Source organism: Protomyctophum bolini (genome assembly GCF_963924005.1).
Source record: "Protomyctophum bolini genome assembly, chromosome: 16".
NCBI lineage: Eukaryota > Metazoa > Chordata > Actinopteri > Myctophiformes > Myctophidae > Protomyctophum > Protomyctophum bolini.
This window is the reverse complement of record NC_137877.1, coordinates 38,341,481-38,360,212: the sequence shown is the minus strand read 5'-3', so window position 1 is coordinate 38,360,212 and position 18,732 is coordinate 38,341,481. Positions and strand designations below refer to the sequence as shown.

General features: G+C 43.9%; 1 protein-coding gene across 2 annotated transcripts in view; it reads right to left on the bottom strand.

Annotated features, from left to right (window-relative positions):
• Positions 1-648: 648 nt before the first annotated feature.
• gsk3ba (glycogen synthase kinase 3 beta-a) overlaps positions 649-18,732 on the bottom strand; it is a 42,234-nt gene continuing 24,150 nt past the window's right edge. The window contains exons 4-11 of one of the 2 annotated variants that reach the window (XM_080786249.1): positions 16,249-16,359; positions 15,360-15,490; positions 13,458-13,564; positions 13,032-13,129; positions 11,598-11,705; positions 8,544-8,730; positions 6,723-6,821; positions 649-5,427 (exon numbers count right to left, since the gene is read on the bottom strand). In XM_080786249.1, the coding sequence (XP_080642375.1) occupies positions 5,357-5,427; positions 6,723-6,821; positions 8,544-8,730; positions 11,598-11,705; positions 13,032-13,129; positions 13,458-13,564; positions 15,360-15,490; positions 16,249-16,359 (912 nt within the window). In that variant the 3' untranslated portion in view covers positions 649-5,356. The remainder of the gene's footprint in view (positions 5,428-6,722; positions 6,822-8,543; positions 8,731-11,597; positions 11,706-13,031; positions 13,130-13,457; positions 13,565-15,359; positions 15,491-16,248; positions 16,360-18,732) is intronic. The other variant, XM_080786250.1, reaches the window with a different exon arrangement.

Sequence of the window (18,732 nt, the reverse complement as noted above, 5' to 3'; positions counted from 1 at the left end):
TGTACAGTATATTCCTCATGTCCAGGCTGGTGTTGTGGTGTTGTTATATTTTACGCATTGGTATGTACGGTTTTGAGGCAGTTTGAGGGGGGCTCCCGACGGCCGGCTGTCGGGGGGGCCCTAGCGGGGGGCCCGTGGGTTGACAAAACCCACCAACCCTATGCAAATTACGCCTCTGAGTTGATTTAAAGGAGAAGTCCATGCTAGAAGGCTTTCTTACCTTTATTTGTAGTCGTTACGTCCCCACCAAAGAGGAACAGGTGTTATTTTGTGCAAAAGTGCATTATTGGCTATTTCCCCTAATATAAGCCCTCAATGGGGGTTGGGTTTTTGTGGTAATTTGCTTATTTCTAAATTCACATCTAAATTTGAGCAATGGAAATAAGCAAATTAGCACCCCAATGCAATTCATTGAGGGATTATATTAGGGGTAATAGCCAATAATGTGCTTTTGCACAAAATAACACCTCTTCCTCTTTGGTGTGGATGTAACAACTACAAAGAAAGGTAAGAAAGCCTTCTAGCATGGAATTCTCCTTTAATAACCGTTACCGTTAAGTTAACCATAATAGTCAAGAGTAGTAATAACAAAATAAATTGCCAAGATAAACATTGGTAAAAAAAAATAATTAGGCAAAGACGAGGGGCTTGATCATTTCCAGGCTATCCTACTCTTTATTTAATGCAAATTACAGTACCAGGGAACTATTCCTCAGAGCACGCAGAAGGAATATTTACAGAGGCGCACATTTAGCATACCTTCACAGAACAAAAAGAAAGAAAAGAACATAAAAAAAAGAAATCAAATGAAAGAAAAAAAAAATTCAGTCACAAACAGAGGCATTCAAGTAGTAGTATTGTTATACAGGATGTTTTTTGTAATATTTTCTTTTTTTTCTTTCTTTTTTTAAACCCAGATAGCATATTCTTCTATACCACAAGTGCGCTGAATATGATGGCAGAGATTTTAAGTATTTCTATATCAAATCTACTATACCATCATATATACGATATATATATATATATACACTATATATATATAATCTCACACATTCTGGCTTCTCTTTTTTTTTTGGTAACCTTTGTGGTTTTTTTAGCAGGTCCGGGGCAAGGTGAAGTGGTCACACTGGTTTAGTGTGCGTATGGGGGGGGGGGGGGGGGGGGGGGCTAGCAACACGCTCATGACTCCATTCTTTTACGTGCTACTGAACACCCCTCGTATATCACGAGGAGCGGAGCGGTACGAGACAGAGTGAAAAGGGACTGAGAAATGACCAAAGAGAGAGAGAATGAGAGACAGGGGACACATTATTGTCTCCGAGGATGGTTTTCCGTCAACATTTTTCAATGAATTTGGCTTCGGTGAAACCAACAACAGAAAGCAACCACTGCATGTATGTAGCCTAACTGTATATCATGGTTTAATTAATGAACCACAGTTGCCATGCCCACCACCTCACCTCACCGCACCCCACCCCCCCCACTGTGTGCCCTCACTTCAATGTGGAGGAAACATGCGGTTTGAGCGTGCATGTGTGTGGTGGGCGTCACACTCCAATACAACACGGGTTATCTGCAAAGGAAGTTATCCTTATAATAGTCGATAACATCTGTATGTTACACTGACATTAAGACTGTGATGAAATGGGAGGGGGTGAAAATAAATCCAAGGACTGTCACTTCAGGGTTATAAAGCCTAGATGTAATACTTTGAGCTACGCCCCTCGCCGAACAGTACCGTTTCCCCCCCCCCAGAGTAATCAAGTAAAAGAGTGGCGAACACGCTTTGATCTCGCCTCAAAGCGGAGTGCCTATATAGTTATAGGGCTATAGTTCCAAACATTGGAACTATATCCCCGTTTAGATAGAACGAGCACGTCCGCATTCCATTGTTACAAAAGGGAAGTCAACGCTATAGTGTCGCCACTCTCATACTATAGATTACTCTGCGTTTTGCAAAGCATTTCCACTGAGCGACGGAGGTCATATAACCCAAATATACATTAGGCTTCATTCGAGTGGAAGGGTGTGTGTGTGTGTGTGTGTACGCGCGGCTGTGCACGCACGCACACAAACACGTGTGTTATTATGGGACAGCAGCACATTCAACAGCACCCAAAGGAAGAGTCACAATGCATGGTGGGAGAAGGACGGGGGGGGGGGGGGGGGGGTGGTGGGCGGGGCATGATGGGGGGGGGGAACAAGGCGATAGTGTATGAAAGCAAAGGCACTCCAAAACTATAGTTACACTATACAATGACTAGTTCTTGTTACAATAATACAGCTGTCATCTACTGTACTGTACAGGTAAGATTGAACTATATGGCTGGATAAAGCTGACCATCATCATCTACAATATCCATAAACAATGTCAGTTTTTTTTGCCCTGATTCTTTTTTTTTCTTCGTTTTTTTTCTTCTTTTCCAAATACCCCGCCCCACTAACCATCCCACCCTCTTTGTTTCTGCTCATAAACAGTACACGGGTCTGCATATATACACATACCTTGAACACAACATGGAAAAAAAAACATATATAAAAAAAAGAAAGAAAAAATAACATACAAGTCAGGATTTTGGTGAGGAGCATTTATACTGTATATACAAATTCTGCTGTTGTGTTCTGTCCTTTTCTTCCCTCCCCATTCAGTTTTATTTTGTTATTTCTTTTATCGTAGTATCGAGTATTTTTCCATAAGACTGTACCGAGCGGCTCTATGCATGTTCAGCAGGCGGAGAGAGGAAGAACGCTTGACAAAAACAAAAGCAAAAAAGCCAGATTTTATACTTGTCGTCATACGACGGTGGTGGTGTCACTCACCGAAAACGGCATCTCTTACAACAAGCTTATACAGATCTGCTTGATTTCAGCGAGGAACGACGGAGTCATATGTCGTGCGTATAAATTAAGCATTATTAACACTCCCAACTCAGTGGTCACAATAATATGAGACAGTCTGTGGTGGCACAAGCAAAATGCGGATTGTTGTCCCCCCCATCCCCAAATCACACCGCGCCGCAAAGACTACTCAATTATTAAAAGACGGAAGTGTGAAAGATTGTCTTTGAAACTTTCACAGGGAGAAAGAGGCAGATGGGAGTGTGGGGGGGGGAAGTGCTGGGTTCTGGTGGTGAGTGGAAGACGTTATCTGCACTGTCACAAGACCAGTCACCCCCCAGAGTGGCAGAGAGAGAGAGGAAATAGTGACGAAACTCCTACAGCCTTATTTATGCCTAAAAAGGTATACTTCAAAAGCAAGACGGCGTCTCTTGCAGAAAATGACCCAAAATCTTTGGCAAGCGACGCCATTGAGAAGTAATGAAACCACTTGAACATTAGCCCAAAAAAAAAAAAGAAATAGCATATCTACAAGCTCAGAACGCAACGCTGCGCTGTGAGCTTGGGCGAAGAGATTGCAGACGGGGGGAAAAAAAACAACACGTCCGCGAACAGTTTGCAACTCAGGTCCATTTCACTAAGACTAGAGGTTTTTTTTTTTTTTTTAAGTGGTTGACGATCATGGGCGAACACAGGAGACCGGGGGGGGGGGGTCGTTGAATAGCTGGAATCTAACACGCAACTCCAGCAAAGAAGAGAAAGAGAGAGCAAGGAAGAACAGAACAAAAAAAAAAACACCACCTTGCCTTAATCTAATATGTCTTAAGGCAGCAGCAAATATTGCTACTGCTCTGCCAGATATGAGCTCACCATAAATGATTTCTGAACCATTGAAAGTTAATATACATATATCTATATATACTTTTTATACATAAGGAAAAGTAATATATAAACCGTGTATGTATGCATGTATGTAATGTATGTATGTATGCAACTATGCATGTATGTTTTGTATTGTATGTAAATATATTTATATATTATACAAGCACACACATAAACAGATACATGTCACATCCATCACACATGTCAACCCAACCCCCCCCACCCCCCTCCCTTCAAAAAGGAAAAAAGAAAAAAAACATACAATTGCCCAGGAATATAAAACAAAAATAAAAACATGGTTGATTAAAACAGCTGCTAACCATTTAAAAACAACCCCCGGACAAGGGAGAGGCAAAAAAAGAAAAGAAAATTATAATAAGTTGTCCAACTTTCCCATCCCCCCCCCCCCCCCCCCCCCATTCCCACAAGTGGACAGTTCCTGTCCACATTATATCAGGATCATCATGCATCCATGTGTGTGAGAGACTGCATGTATATGTATATATAATATATATATATACGTATATATATATATGATGAGAGTGTGTGCGTGTTTGTGTGTGTACGCGACGTGCGTGAGCCTCATGCCTAGTTTAGTGGAGAACTGGAGGTCAATGTCTGGAGGGGAGAAAATGTGAGGGGGTTTGTGTGTATGTGTGTTTGTAGGGGGGGGAGGGAGGAGGGGGAGGGGAGGGGGGGGGGTGACCCTACCCCAGTCAAATCCTTAGTGTTCATTTTCAACACTGAAGACTGTATAAAAATGGTATGGTTTCCATGTCTAAACCCTCTTCAGCGGCAAATCATTGAACACTAAAATATCCGACCGGTGTCGGTGGTCCTAACCATTACTCAGGCCATGCACTACAGGAGGAAACCAGGGGGGGGGGGGGGGTCCAGCCAGGGGGGGGGGAAGACATGGGGCTGTGTGGAGGGAGGGGGGTGTTGTCAGAGAGAAGGCCAGGTACTGTAGGTAATGTATTTAAATATGGGGGAGGGAGGTTAGGGGGAGTAAATGGGGCAAGGGGGCAGCCAGCTTATAGGACTTCATGACCTTCTCTACGGATTGTTCTCGTACGTTAACGAACGTTAGCAGGCTAGTATCGTGTATACAATGTGTACAGTGTACTTTTTTTTCTTTCTCTTTTTTTTAGAACGAGTATAGTCAACAGCAGCCTCCCCTCCTCCTCCTCCTCCTCCTCCTCTCTGTCCCCATCATGAAGAAGAAGAGCAAGAGAGAGAAACGTCTTCGGCGGGCGGCGGAGGAATCAAAAAATAAAAACGAAACAAATAAAATAAAATAAAACATCCGGGTTGAGGGTGGCGGGAGGGAGTCAGTCAGGGTGGGGGGAATGGGCAGGTCGGCGATGAAGGTGTTTGTTTGGGTGGTCGTTGAGGTGTGTGTGTGTGTGTGCGTGTGTGTGGGGGCGTCTGACCGACCCCCCGCTGGCTAGGGGGGTCGGTCGGCATCCCTCCCAACTGCTGTTGGAGGGACTACAGAAGGGACGAGAGGAGAGGAGGTTGGAGTTCATCCTGGGGTTGGGGGTGTGACGTGATGGAGGGGGCCATGATGAGGTGGGGATGGGGGGGCTGAGGCCCGGGAGGGGGGGGGGGGGGGGGTTGGCAGGGTGGTGGGGGTTCAGGAGGTGGAGTTGGAGGCCGAGGCAGAGGGGGTGGTGGTGCTGGGGCCTCGCTCTGTGCTGCCGCCGTCTGGAAGAAGCACAACCAGGGAGGAAAGAGAGAGAGAGAGGGACTGTCACTCATTGGTATACCAAGTGGGGACGGTGTCATGGTAAAAAAAATGTAATCAAAATAAATAAATCATCGATCGAAATGGGCCAACAAATATAATCGAATCTGTGACTATCAGGGTTGCTCTTTTTTTGGTGGCATTCAAGGTCTTGCCAATCAAGACTCGAGCTTCAATAGCACCTGCTTTTACAACAGCTTGAGTTTTCCCCCAACCTGCTAAACCACAGAGACTAGAATTATCCAACTTTGTGATCTACTAAAGTTTAAATCAAACTTTTCTTTGTCGAATCGTTAAAATGAATTGGAAGTCAAATCGAATTATGGATTTTGAGAATGCCGAGAAGATAGTTTAGCAACGTTAGCATAGCACCTCAGTGGAGCTACAGTAAAGTGATGGGTAGGGCAATTCATTAAAAATATATCACAACCGATATTTGGAACAAATAACCCACTTAATTTTGCTCATGGAGTGCAATTGATTAATCAAGGGTTTAATTTATTTGTATGTATGTATATATATATATATATATAAATAACAAACGAATCAACATGAAAAACAATTAATAATAACCACTTAATTATTATAATATTATTATAATAATATTCTTAAATAATACACTTATAATGGTGGCATACAAAAAAATGTGAAAATAGCCAATCTACAAGCTCATAAATCTGCTATTTACACAATAACAATAATAAAATAAAAATAAAAGGATAACCATAATGGTAATCGAGGCAAACGTTTGAATTACTCGTGACATTGATTTGAAGTCCTAATGGCCCAGTAGCGCTAGTACAGGGTGGCACTGACCCAGTGGTGGAAAAATAACTCAATTGTTTTACTTAAGTAAAAGTACCAATACTGCAATTTGTAAAACGTACTCATATTGCAGAATGTCCCATTTCACAAGTTCAAAATGTCTACAAAATCTATTGAAAAAATAGCCGATCTACAAGCTCATTGTGACGCATTGTGAGCTTGTAGATCGGCTATTTTTCAAACGGCCGAAATGTATAGGGTTGAAGTGGTTAATGTATGTTTTCTAATTTAAAGTTAAAAAATCGCCAAAGTAACTAATAATCGTAGTGGAGTAAAAGTTAAAAAAAAATGGCTCTGAGATGTAGTGGAGTAGTAAAAGTAAAAGTACTGGAAATTGGAAATACTCAAGTAAAGTACAAATACCTCCAAATTGTACTCAAGTACAGTACTTAAGTAAATGTACTCCGTTACTTTCCACCACTGCACTGACCTGTGGTGGCAGAGGCGTTGGTTGGGGTGGAGGCTGCAGCCTGGCTACGGGCATGGGCGGGGATGAGGATGGAGGCCAGGGAGGGGTTACTGGACAGCTCTGAGAGGAGAGAGGAGGGGGCGGTGGGTGAGTCACAGCAGTGCTTCTCAAACCTGTTCCCGGGGGCCTTTCTGGGCCTTTCTGTGTGGAGTTTGCATGTTCTCCCCGTGTCCCCTAGGGGTAGATACCCTCACAAAAACATGCCGTAATCCTGGTCTCTAAAACTACCTCCCCCTGGCCAGCCGTGGGCGCCTGATGGAGGGGAAAGGAACTGGTCGGAATAACGTGTCCCTTCCACGCGCTACGTCCGGCCGGGGAAATTCCCCTCCGTCAGGTGAAAAGAAGCAGCTTGGACTCCTCATGCATAGAAGGAGGCATGAGGTCAGTCCGCTGCCCCCCCCCCCCCAGGTTGGCAGAAGAAGTGTAGCGCCCAGGATTACTTAGATAATTGGCACTGGGTGAAAAGAAAAACTGGGTTACAAAATCGTGGGATAAAAATGTAATAAACAAAACCTGTTCCCGGGAATACCAAACCACTCGCCCCTTTCCCACCTTTAATGTAGTTCATTTAGTATTTCCCTCCCTCTCTGAAATCTGAAATTATCTTGTATACAGATTTATTTGATTGTAGTCGATCTCTATACTCTGTGAAATGAAGAAAGAATAACATGACAGAGACGGTGACTGCTTAATTAAGTTAATTTAGGACCGTCTAGCAGTTCATTTCGTTTTATTAAATTAAAATTAAATTAAAATGTCTTCCATGTAGCCCATGTTTTGCCCGTGGATATACAGAGTTGAACTTAACAATGATAAATGAATATGATAATTCCTTTTATATAAATCACCAACATGAATTATGTTTGTTGTTTACAGCTAGGTAGAGTAGTGGGGCGAGATGGAAAAGGGGCGACCGTACCCGTTACCTTTCACGGGACCCCCATGACTCTGGGAGTGTAGTGTAGTGTACAAATGACTCTCAGAGCTACCAACCATTTATCTCATACACTCATACACAGGGCCTTCACTTAATGCGGCCCTCAGGTTAATACCAGAATACTGATACATTATTGATTTCAGCTGTTACAATTCCAAACGTGCCAAACATGAACTGCTTGTGTATGTCCAATGAGTTTGGATTTAGTTCATAAAGTTAACATAACTATAACTAAATTCATTTGAAATTAAATTAAAAAAAAAGGTTATTTTTCCGGATTCCAATTGAAAAAAATGGCCAATTAATTTTTCAGGATTTCAATTCAAATACCGTATAGCAAACATAGCTGATGTACACAAGCTCAAAACGCTTGTAGATCTACCTAGTCGTGGTAATTAAACAAATACCTCAATTTACTATCTTTATTTTACGCGATTTATCTACCCACTGCAAATATGTGGTGGTGGAAAAAAACATGCAACAACAGAAATAAGCCAAGACATATGATGACATGGTAGGGCTTTAAGCAACTAGTCGACTATTCAACTAGTCGACTAGTGAATCCACTTGTCTACCTTGTTGGTACTAAAAATAAAAAAATAAATGTTTTTTTTCTCTTTCTCGTTTTTGTAGGCCTCAAGATCAGCTAGAATGTAGCCACCAATTTACAGTTTTTAAATGTACAAAAAAATATATATATGTGAAAATATATATATATATTTTTTTACCTAATACAGTAGGTAGTTAAATAACTAGTCGACTAGTAAACTAGTCAACTAGTAAAAATCACTAGAAGTGAAAGCCCTATGACATGGTTAATGAAGTGGTTGTGTGTCCCATCATACCCTGGGTGGTGAAGTTGAACAGGGAGGGCTTCTCTCTCCCGTTGGGCAGCTTGACGTTGGGGTCGCGCAGCTCGTCGAAGAAGGAGTGCGCGCACGCCTCCAGCGGGGTGAGGCGGGCCGTGGGCGTGTACTCCAGCAGGCGGGAACACAGCGCGATGGCTTCCGGTGGGGTGCGCGGCCGGAACACCTACAGTTAGTACGACAACCAAATCAGACAACAGTGTCCCCGGAGTGAACAAAGTGGTCACACACCCACGGTCTTATTGGGTCGGCTGGACGAGTCAGTCATCATTCATGACCTTTTATTTCATGTTGGAATGAAATGGAACAATTAACCCATTTTCGACCTGGTTCTACAAATGTCTTCTAAATCGTGATAGTTTTCAGGAAAACGTATGTTTCTATATCAGTTAGTTCTCAAACTATTTCATGTCAATGTCAAGGAGCCCCAAAATGTTCCCAGGACCTCCCCAGAAGCACAGATTTGAGTTAAACACGTAGCAGATCTACAAGCTCGTATAGCGAAGCGAATTAGGCACCTTGAAGGTTAAGTTTTCTCCTTGAAGCAGCGAAGTCAAAAGCCGTACGATTTAGTCACACACGTTTCACCGCAGTGACATTTGTTCTCCGCATTGGACCCATCTCTTGGAGCGGTGCGCCGCACTTGGGAATCATTCGTTGATTTGACCCCCAATCCAACCCTTTTGATGCTGAGTGCCAAGCTAGGGAGGCATTTGGTCCCATTTCTTACAGTCTTTTACAGTCATTACACACGTAACGATCTGGGCAGTGATACTAATGCATCTCGAGAGTTCAATATTTTCTTATTACAATACAGCTGCAGACATACTGCAGACAGTACAGGGCACAACACAGCTGCAGACATACATGCAGGGCAGTACTGTACATGGCACCATCTCAACAGTGTGCACAAAGGTTAAAGTTACAACAAGCAAATAAATGGCAAGCTGGCAGAATGCACCCACAACGTGCAGTTACACAGAATGGCCACAGTGAGGAGCCTGAGAGGCTGCCACGAGGACTTGCAGCCTGCTGATTGGAGGATTACGCCGTCCAATGGTAAAAGCAGTGGGCGGGATCACTGAGGGTCAGGGAGAGGGAATGTTCCATTTAAATCCTATGGCAGGGGGGGGAACCACTTCATAAAGCCTATGGCAGGGGGGAACCACTTCATAAAACGCCTGTTTGATGTTGCATAAAACCCAGTACGTGAAAGTAGAGCGTAAGATGGAAAAGTACAGACGGTGGTGGCTTGACCGTATCAGACCGGTGCTATAAAAGTGGTCAGGGTAGAATGGGACCCTGCTTGGGGAGTGACCCGTCACCCGAGGAGGGTGGAATCACATCAAAAAGCCAGTTAAGTTCACTTCCAACATCTTACAACAAGGCCTGGGCGCACATACTGTAGTTAGGATGTCCATCCTGTAATCGTTGGGTTACAGGTTTGACTCCCTGAAGCATCCTATATTCTTTCAGTGTGCCCTTGGGCAGGACACAGAGGGCTCCATTTTCATCACTGCTAAACCCCTTATCCCTAAACTTCTTTGCCTTTTTTGAAAAACATTTTTGTTTTAGTTCAACTAGCCAATCTACATTGACACGTTGTGAGCTTGTAGACTGGCCACTTTAACTATTCAAAAATGTTTTGCAAAATAGTAAAAAAAAAGGCAAAGAAGTTTAGGGATAAGGGGTTTAGCGGTGACAAAATTGAGCCCATAGTCTCCATTTGTAAAGTCACTTTGGATACAAATTCCTCAACTGAAAAAGTTGCATAATTGGGCAGAAGCCTGACTATCCAAAAACCTTTACTTTTCAGGAAACTGACAATGTATCCAATGTAGTTATTATTTAGTAACACCGTCTTGTTAATACTTTTCATTGGTTAAATATTTATAAAACCCAAATAGACATGTTTTGACAACGGTACGAAGAAAAAAAACACTCACACATCAGTGGTTTTCAAAACGGGGGTCCTACATTTTCCAGGGGGGTCCGCAAACAGTGGTTCAAATTCACTCGAAATGATTTAGAATACCAAAAAAAATAATTGCAAGGTGATTGTTTCAATGTTGCCTACATGAATCCATATCCCATGCACATGTACCAAAGATTTTTGCCATCATTTTAATGTTATTTAGTTTTTTTGCTTTGCTTTTTTTTATTGCTCTGTAAAGCACTTTGCGCTGCATTCATGTCATGAAAGGTGCTATATAAATAAAGTGTATTATCATCATTATTAAATCATGACAATTAGACAATTTAATTGAAAACATCTGTTCATATCAGGGTTCCTAGGACAGAATCCTTTTTGAATACCACTGTGCTCTGCTCTAGCGGAGCCCTCGGCTTTCCCGTTTCGAGCCCGGAGGTGGTTGGAGGAGCAGTGTTGTTTTCGTCGACTAAAACTAAGACAAGAACTGTTCGTCAACTACCTTTTTTCACTGACGAAAACGAAATGGAAACTGAATGAAAACTAAGCTATGGTGACTAAAACAGACTAAATATATTGACAATTTCGTCAATATATAAAAACTAGACTAAAATGTTAGGAAGGGACTAGTGAAGAGATCCAGTATAAGTCATTTTACACTTGGTTGAATGCTGCAAATAGCAGATCTACAAGCTCCTTGTAGATCGGCTATTTTCAGCAAATGTAAAAACAGTCATTATGACGGCATCAAGGCCCGCCAAAACACACATTTCAGTCGACTAAATCAACTGTAGATTTAGTCGACTAAAACCTTACGATATTTAGTCCAATAAAACTAGGTGACTAAAATGTGGGTAAAACTAAATTGAAAACTAGTTCAAGAGACTACGACCAAAACTAAATTTGCTGCCAAAAACAACACTGCGTTGAAGAACAACCTCAGAGCTAGACACAGGTGGAACCGACAGCACCGCTTGAGTGGAGCTGATGAGGATATAGATGGCCGTGGACAGGCGACACACACACACACACACACACACACAGATAATGGGGGGAAAGGGGTGTGGGTCTTAAAGAGTAGTAAAAAGGGCTCCTGACTGTACCTGTTGACTCACCTTAGTCCAAGGATGTGCCTTGATCTGGGGGAACTTGAACTCGGTGTAGTTGGGGTTCATCTCTCGGATCTGCTCTCGTGTGGGCGTACCGAGCACCTGGGGGGGGCACAGAGGCAAGACGGGTTATAAGGCGGAGAGAACTCTAGACGAGACAGACATGAGGGGCGTGAGGTTGGTATAGGACAGTGGTTCCCACAACTTTTTCATGTCATGTATTTAAAACCCATTTTGACCCGAGATCAGATTCTAAAAAGGTCTTCTACATCCTGACAGTTTTCTGAAAAAGCTATGTTTCTATGTCAGTCGTTTTTCAAAAATAGCAGACCTACAAGCTCGTAGCTATGAGCTTGTAGATCTGCTATTTTTCAATAGCTAAAGCATAACATAATGCCAACACCAAAATGGGTTAAGCAATATTACACGAGAGGGTGTGGTTTAACGTGATTATTGCCATGACAGTGATGCGGTCAGGAACGAGACGTAGTCGAGTTCCGCAAGCATCACTGAAGTGTTGTGTGAAGTGTTGTGTCTGGGAAAACAGAGCAGCTGAATTCTTTGTTTTGATTAGGTGTGGAGTGGTGCTCGTTTGAACCACGGCTAGAAGACTGTCTGTTTCAACCAATCAGATTGCTTCCTCGAAACGACCCGTTTTATAATTTTATACATTTTTAATGCATTTAACAAATGTATATGCATTTGGACCTTTGTCCCAACCTCTATAAATGTGAGCATCTCCATCTCCCCTGTTATACCCTGAAGAAGGCAACTCGTTTGTCGAAACGTTGGTAAATAAAGAAAGTTATTTTTGGCATCTGGACTATGAGTTGTGAGACCTGTCCTTTCCATTTGAAAGGACCCCAATTTTAAATTGACACCAATTTAGCCCGCGGACCTCCTATAAGAGAAGGTTTTTACGGCTCTAGCAGTGATTCCTAATGCATATTAGTCTACCGGCCCCCATTTAATGGCATTTCTTCAATTTATATTGTAAAATCAATGTTAATTTAACTCAGAGTGTACCAATGGAACCAAGGGTCCATTTGTACACCTTTGGGTCCATTTGTACACTCTCAGAGTTACAGAACCCATAAGGGTCCATTTGGTTCCAAACTATCATTTAGCTGGGGACACCCTGGAACTCCCTCAAAGACCCCTGGGAGGAATGGGAACCACTGGTATAGGAGAGTTAGAAATAAGGCAGGGTTGGCAAAGATACAGTAACAGGAAAGTAGGAGGCAGCCGAGATTTTACATCCTGGATGAAGGCTGGAGGAAGGGATGACGGGCAGAGAGGGACCGAAGACAACATGATGGAAACGGCTGTGTGTGATTCTGTAAAATTACCAGACACTTTTGACAAGAGGAAACTGCGCACTGCTACGTCTACAGGCCGTATGCCTCACGTAGGCCTTAACGATTGTACCTTGATGATTTCAACCAGCTGATCCACTCCACTGTCGCCGGGGAAGATCGGTTGTCCTAGCAACAGCTCTGCCAGTACACAGCCTGCTGACCACACATCTACGGAAGGGTGGGTGGGGGGGAAGGGGGCAGGTCAACAGACAAGAAGACGGAGTCACATTAAAAAGCAAAAGACACAGGGAATTCATTGCTGCTGCTAGCATGCTAGCACGCTGGCAACATTTATACAGGAGTTAAGGTGCGTTCAGAACCGTTTGTGCTGCGCCAGGTCGCGCCGGCCGCGCCCGTTCGCGCCGCTTAAATTGTGCAACTTCTCGTCTTTGCATTGACTTTGTACAGTATGTATAATAATCGCGCTGCTCTTAACCATCCAAGTCTGAACGCACCTTTAGCATAGCGGTCACAGGTAGCAGGGCACTCCACCTACCTATGCTGGACGTGTAGTCGGTGGCGCCGAAGATGAGCTCGGGAGCCCGATAATAGCGAGAGCAGATATAGGAAACGTTGGGCTCCCCGCGGACCAGCTGCTTTGCACTGCACACAGAAAGGTGATGACACGCATCGTTACTATCAGCAACAACGCAGTGTTGATTTCGTCGACTAAAACCAAGACAAAAAAATGTCCGTCGACTACCTTCTTTCACTGACTAAAACTAAATGGAAACTATCTATGATAGTCTATGACGACTAAAACTAAATATACTGAAAGTTTTGTCAACAAATAAAAACTAGACTAAAGTGTTAGGAAGGGACTAGTGGACAAGAGATTCCAGTATAAGTCATTTTACACTTTGGTTGCATGCATGCTGAACACTGCAACGACGTTACCACAAATACCACACACAGCCTCTTCTGCGTTTCGAGCAGGAAGAGGGGTGTAGGTACACATACTGAACGCAATATGGTTTTTCCCCCACTAATGGGGAATTAATAGCTGGGGAGGACTCTGACTGTAGTCTAGGGTCCACCTACTATGCTTTCCATGGCATATAGGCAGCTCCCGACAGGATCCGCTGGGAGAATCTAGACGCAGCTGCGCGACATGAGACTAATTAATTCGAGGGACAGAGAGAGAGAGTAGTGTGTGTGTGTGTGTGTGTGTGTGTGTACACGTGTGTGCGTCAATTTAACAAAGGTGCAGACGATCAGAAATCAGCAGAGAGTGGTCGACGTTTGTGCTACTGTATGCCGAAGTGGACTTTATTTTTTCTCCCTGGAAATAAAAACGTCTGGCTTTCCGAGGCTACTCGGCCTGTGATTGGCTGAGATGGGGGGGGGGGGGGGGGGGGAAGCGAGCGGAGGTTTTGCAATGGTAATCCAGTCTGTCCACCATCACTTGCCAAGTCGGACGGCAAGCTTGCCGACGTGCGTGGCCATCGGCTGCTCGTTCCGGGCACACGCTTGCCTAGTTCAGGTAACAAAAAAACAAGCGTTCCGTCTTCCCCAGCTATATTAGGGGAAACAATATCTGTAGTACAGCCTCGAAAAAGTAATGGCTTCCATGCACGTCAAACTCTTCTCACCTCCCCACTAGCAAAGTGCTCCGTCTTGATGACTTAATGGAAGATTTGACGGCAAATAATATGGGGTCTCGTCAGTGTTTGTAAAGCGTCTCCTTTGCATATGGGAGCTAATTTTAATTCCAGTAATACACACTGTGTGGAGTCCTCTGTGTGAAACTCCCTCAGACAGGGCAACCTTACCAGGGAATTGCCCTGAAACCTTAGACGGGCCTGTCTGGGGTGCACTGATCCTCAGTGAACACTTAACTCAAGAGTGTGAAAACGTAACCAAATGGCCAGTTAGTTTGGCCATCTACAGGTCCATTTGGTTCCATTTGTACACTCTCAGTGTTAACCCATTCTGGGTGGGAACCGCTTTTGGTGTTTTAACCATTATTTTAAACTTTATCCATTGAAAAATATCAGATCTACAAGCTCGTAGCGCGGCACTCGGTGCCTCGCTACAAGCTTGTATAGGTCTGCTATTTTTGAAAAATCTTGAAAATGTGGCGCAAATCTTTGAATATATATTCTTTTCAGAGCAGAAGTTTTTAACACAAATCGGCGGCCAAATACATATAATTTATGGGGTCCTTGACATGAAAATGCATAAGAACCACTGACACAGAAACATAGGTTTTTCAGAATTTAGAAGACATTCATAGAATCGTTCCCAGGTCAAAACGGGGTTATCTCAGAGTGCGAAAATGTAACGAAATGGCCAGTTTTGGCCACCTACATGTCCATGTGGTTCCATTTGTACGGTCTCAGTGTTAAAAGGAACACTGAGACTGTACAGTATGTACAGTACTGTGGGCGTGGCTCACCTGCCAAAATCACAGAGTTTGAGTACAGCAGTCTCTGGATCCAGCAGCAGGTTCTGAGGTTTGATGTCCCGATGGCAGATCCCAAACGAATGGATGTAGGCCAGACTCCTAAACAGCTGGTACATGTACAACTGCACACACACACACACACACGCACACACACACACACACACACACACACACACACACACACACACACACGTCACAAAGTGTGCAAAGCTGGGTTTATCCTGCAATTTCTGGTATAGCGATGGTAATTAGGGGTAATTTTCATTCCGATTGGCACCATTTTGTTCCCATTTTTGGCAGTAGCACGGGTTGCATGCAAACACACAATCTGACAGTGAGCTAATTTATGATTTCTTCTAATAAAACTTTTTCATTGCGTTGAGTTTGTACACCGCCAGAGAATGAGACATTTATGTTACCATTTATATAAATGCACTATTTCTCGCATGTTCTCCGCCCGTGTCCCCCTAGGGTAGGTATACCCTCACACAAAAAACATGCAGTGATCCTGGTCTCTAAACTGCCTCCCCCTGGCCAGCCGGGGGCGCCTGATGGAGGGGAAAGGAACTGGTTGGAATAACGTGTTCCTTCCACGCGCTACGTCCAACCAGGGAAACTCCCCCCCCTGTCAGGTGTAAAAGGAGCAACTTGGACACTCAGGCATGAAGGAAGCATGAGTTCAAGTCCGTTGCTCTCCCCAGGTTGGCGGAGGGTGTGTGTGTAGAGCCCAGGATCACATTAGATCATTGACACAGGGGTGAAAAATGGGTTACAAAATAGTGGGATGAAAATTATATTAAAAAAAAGCACTATTTAACAACTGGTGTATGTACTTTTGTACAAGTAGAAAGAACACACACACGCACGCATGCGCCCTTACCTTGACATAGACCATAGGCAGGGTCTGTTTGGCTCGGCTGTAGTGTCTGGCCACTCTGTACACCGTCTCGGGAACGTAGTCCAGAACCAGGTTCAGATACACCTCATCTTTCTGTTGAGAGAGAGAGGATGAACACACAGGGAGGTTAGAACTTAGCAATGCTCGTTACGATTCGAGCACACACTCATACAGCATATGCAGCACTTATGAGGAAGCAGTCAGGAGGAAAACGAAGAAAAAAGATGATATTAACCCATTTTGACCGAGACCGATTCTACAAATGCTGTTTTCTGAAAAACCCTATGTTTCTATGTCAGTCAGTGGTTCTCAAACTATTTCATGTCAAGGACGCCTAGAATTATCTGCATTTGGCCACCGACCCCCATCTCAAAATTTGTTGTTCCAGGGACACTCCTCAGAAGCAAAGATTTGAGTTAAAAAACGCTCTGAAAGAATATATAATATACTGTATTCAAAGCTTTGCGCCACATTTTCATGATTAAAAAAAAATAGCAGCGAGCTTGTAGGTCTGCACCCATCATGTTGTCAACAGCTAACGCATAACATAATGATTAAAACGCCAAAAGGGGGTTCCCGCCCCGGAATTGGGTTAAAAGGGGAAAAGGGCATTTAAAAAAGAAATACAGTACATAGTGTGTAAAACAGCAAAAGTAATTCCCACTGCTATTAAAAACACACAACCAGTCCATTTTGTTTATACCTAGGATTCGGACTATAACTGTCCCCGGTCCCTTGTGACCCGGTGAGCCAAGTAGCCTAATTTGTGTGAACTGAAGTCAGTGTATCTCGTCTTAAACCGTCATAACTGAGATCCATTGTATATGGGAGGGAGTCTACCCTACCCCCTCCCTCCCCTTAACCCATTCTGAACGGGAACCCATTTTGGTGTTAGCATCATGTTATGCTTTAGCTATTGAAAAATAGCAGATCTACAAGCTCATAGCGCGCCACCGAGTGGCGCGCTACGAGCTTGTAGGTCTGCTATTTTTGAAAAATAGCAGAAAAATCATTTTTTTAGAATCTGATCTCAGGTCAGAATGGGTTATAATCAGACCAGTGTGTGTCCAGTGGAAACCTCGTATGAATCTGATCTCAGGTCAGAATGGGTTAAAGAGGGGGGGGAGGAAATGCACTCATCGCTGGCGAACTGCGGGTTGCAGACACTGATATCATCTCTCTTCTCGGACTCCCGTTTCCTGGATGGACAAACGCGGCGGGGCCAGTGGCGACGCACGTTTTGATCCAGACTGCGTACTGGTGACCCTTACAGGATGCAGTGGACGCCCCTAACTACCCCCCCCACCCCACCACCACCCCACCCCGCCCAGCCCCGCTATGTTATTCTAGTATTTCCTCTTCCTGGCTGATGGTCGAATGGACGAGGCATGTATGTCATCAAGTGGTGGTTTTGGAAAACCATTGTTCCTGGTCTAATGGGGGCAGAGACTTGGGAATGGGAGTATAGGCATGTTATCGGGAGGGCAGTAGGTTCAGGATCAGAAGCAATTGTATTCAGTAGCAGGGGGACCCGCAAGGCCTTCATTTTTAGCCCTGACACTCTGGCTGATTTGGTACCATAACACAGGGGGTTCTCGGCGATTTTTGGCTTGGGGAGGGACCCCCGGAAATGCTTTTTTTTTCGACCCACAGCAGAGGTTTCCCAACCACAGAGGAGTCGCCCCCAAAAAAAAGACAAAAGTGGAATGAAATATTTATATTAATACTAGGTAGTTCTTCTGACCAAGCAATTTGTAGAAATAGGCTCTCCAGCCGTGCTGAAATGAGCATGACAGCTGCTGCTGCACACAGAAGATTTGAGAATACATACCCTAGGGGACACGGCCAACCCTCGCCTCAGGTACACTCCTGTATTTTAGCCATCAGCTATTTATCAGCTATTTTGGTACTTGGGAGAGCCAGATATTTTCTGTGGTGGTACTTGACTTCAATATAAAAAAGGTATACATACACAGTCTTCCCAAGAGGGGATCAAATAGTCTTAAAACTATAGCAGCAGCATTACAACGTGCTCTCCCGAGCTGTAAAAGAGCTAAACGCAGGTCTTGTCAATTACACTTGCCGCAGATATAGGCCCGAGAGCCATTTTGGGAAACGTGAACCACAGTTTAAAAACCGACCATTTACGTTCCTGACCCATAATTTCCGAAATGCTGCCTTAACCCATTTTGGGCGGGAACCCCTTTTTGGCGTTAGCAAACTTAGCATTATGTTATGCTTTAGCTATTGAAAAACAGCACATCTACAAGCTCATAGCGCGGCACCGAGTGCCACGCTACGAGCTTGTAGGTCTGCTATTTTTGAAACGTCGTGAAAATGTGGTGCAAATCTTTGAATATATATATTCTTAAAGAGCGAACGTGTTTAACTCCGCGGCGGCCAAATACATAATCCTAGGGGTCCTTGACATGAAAGAGTTTGAGACCCACTGACATAGAGAAACTG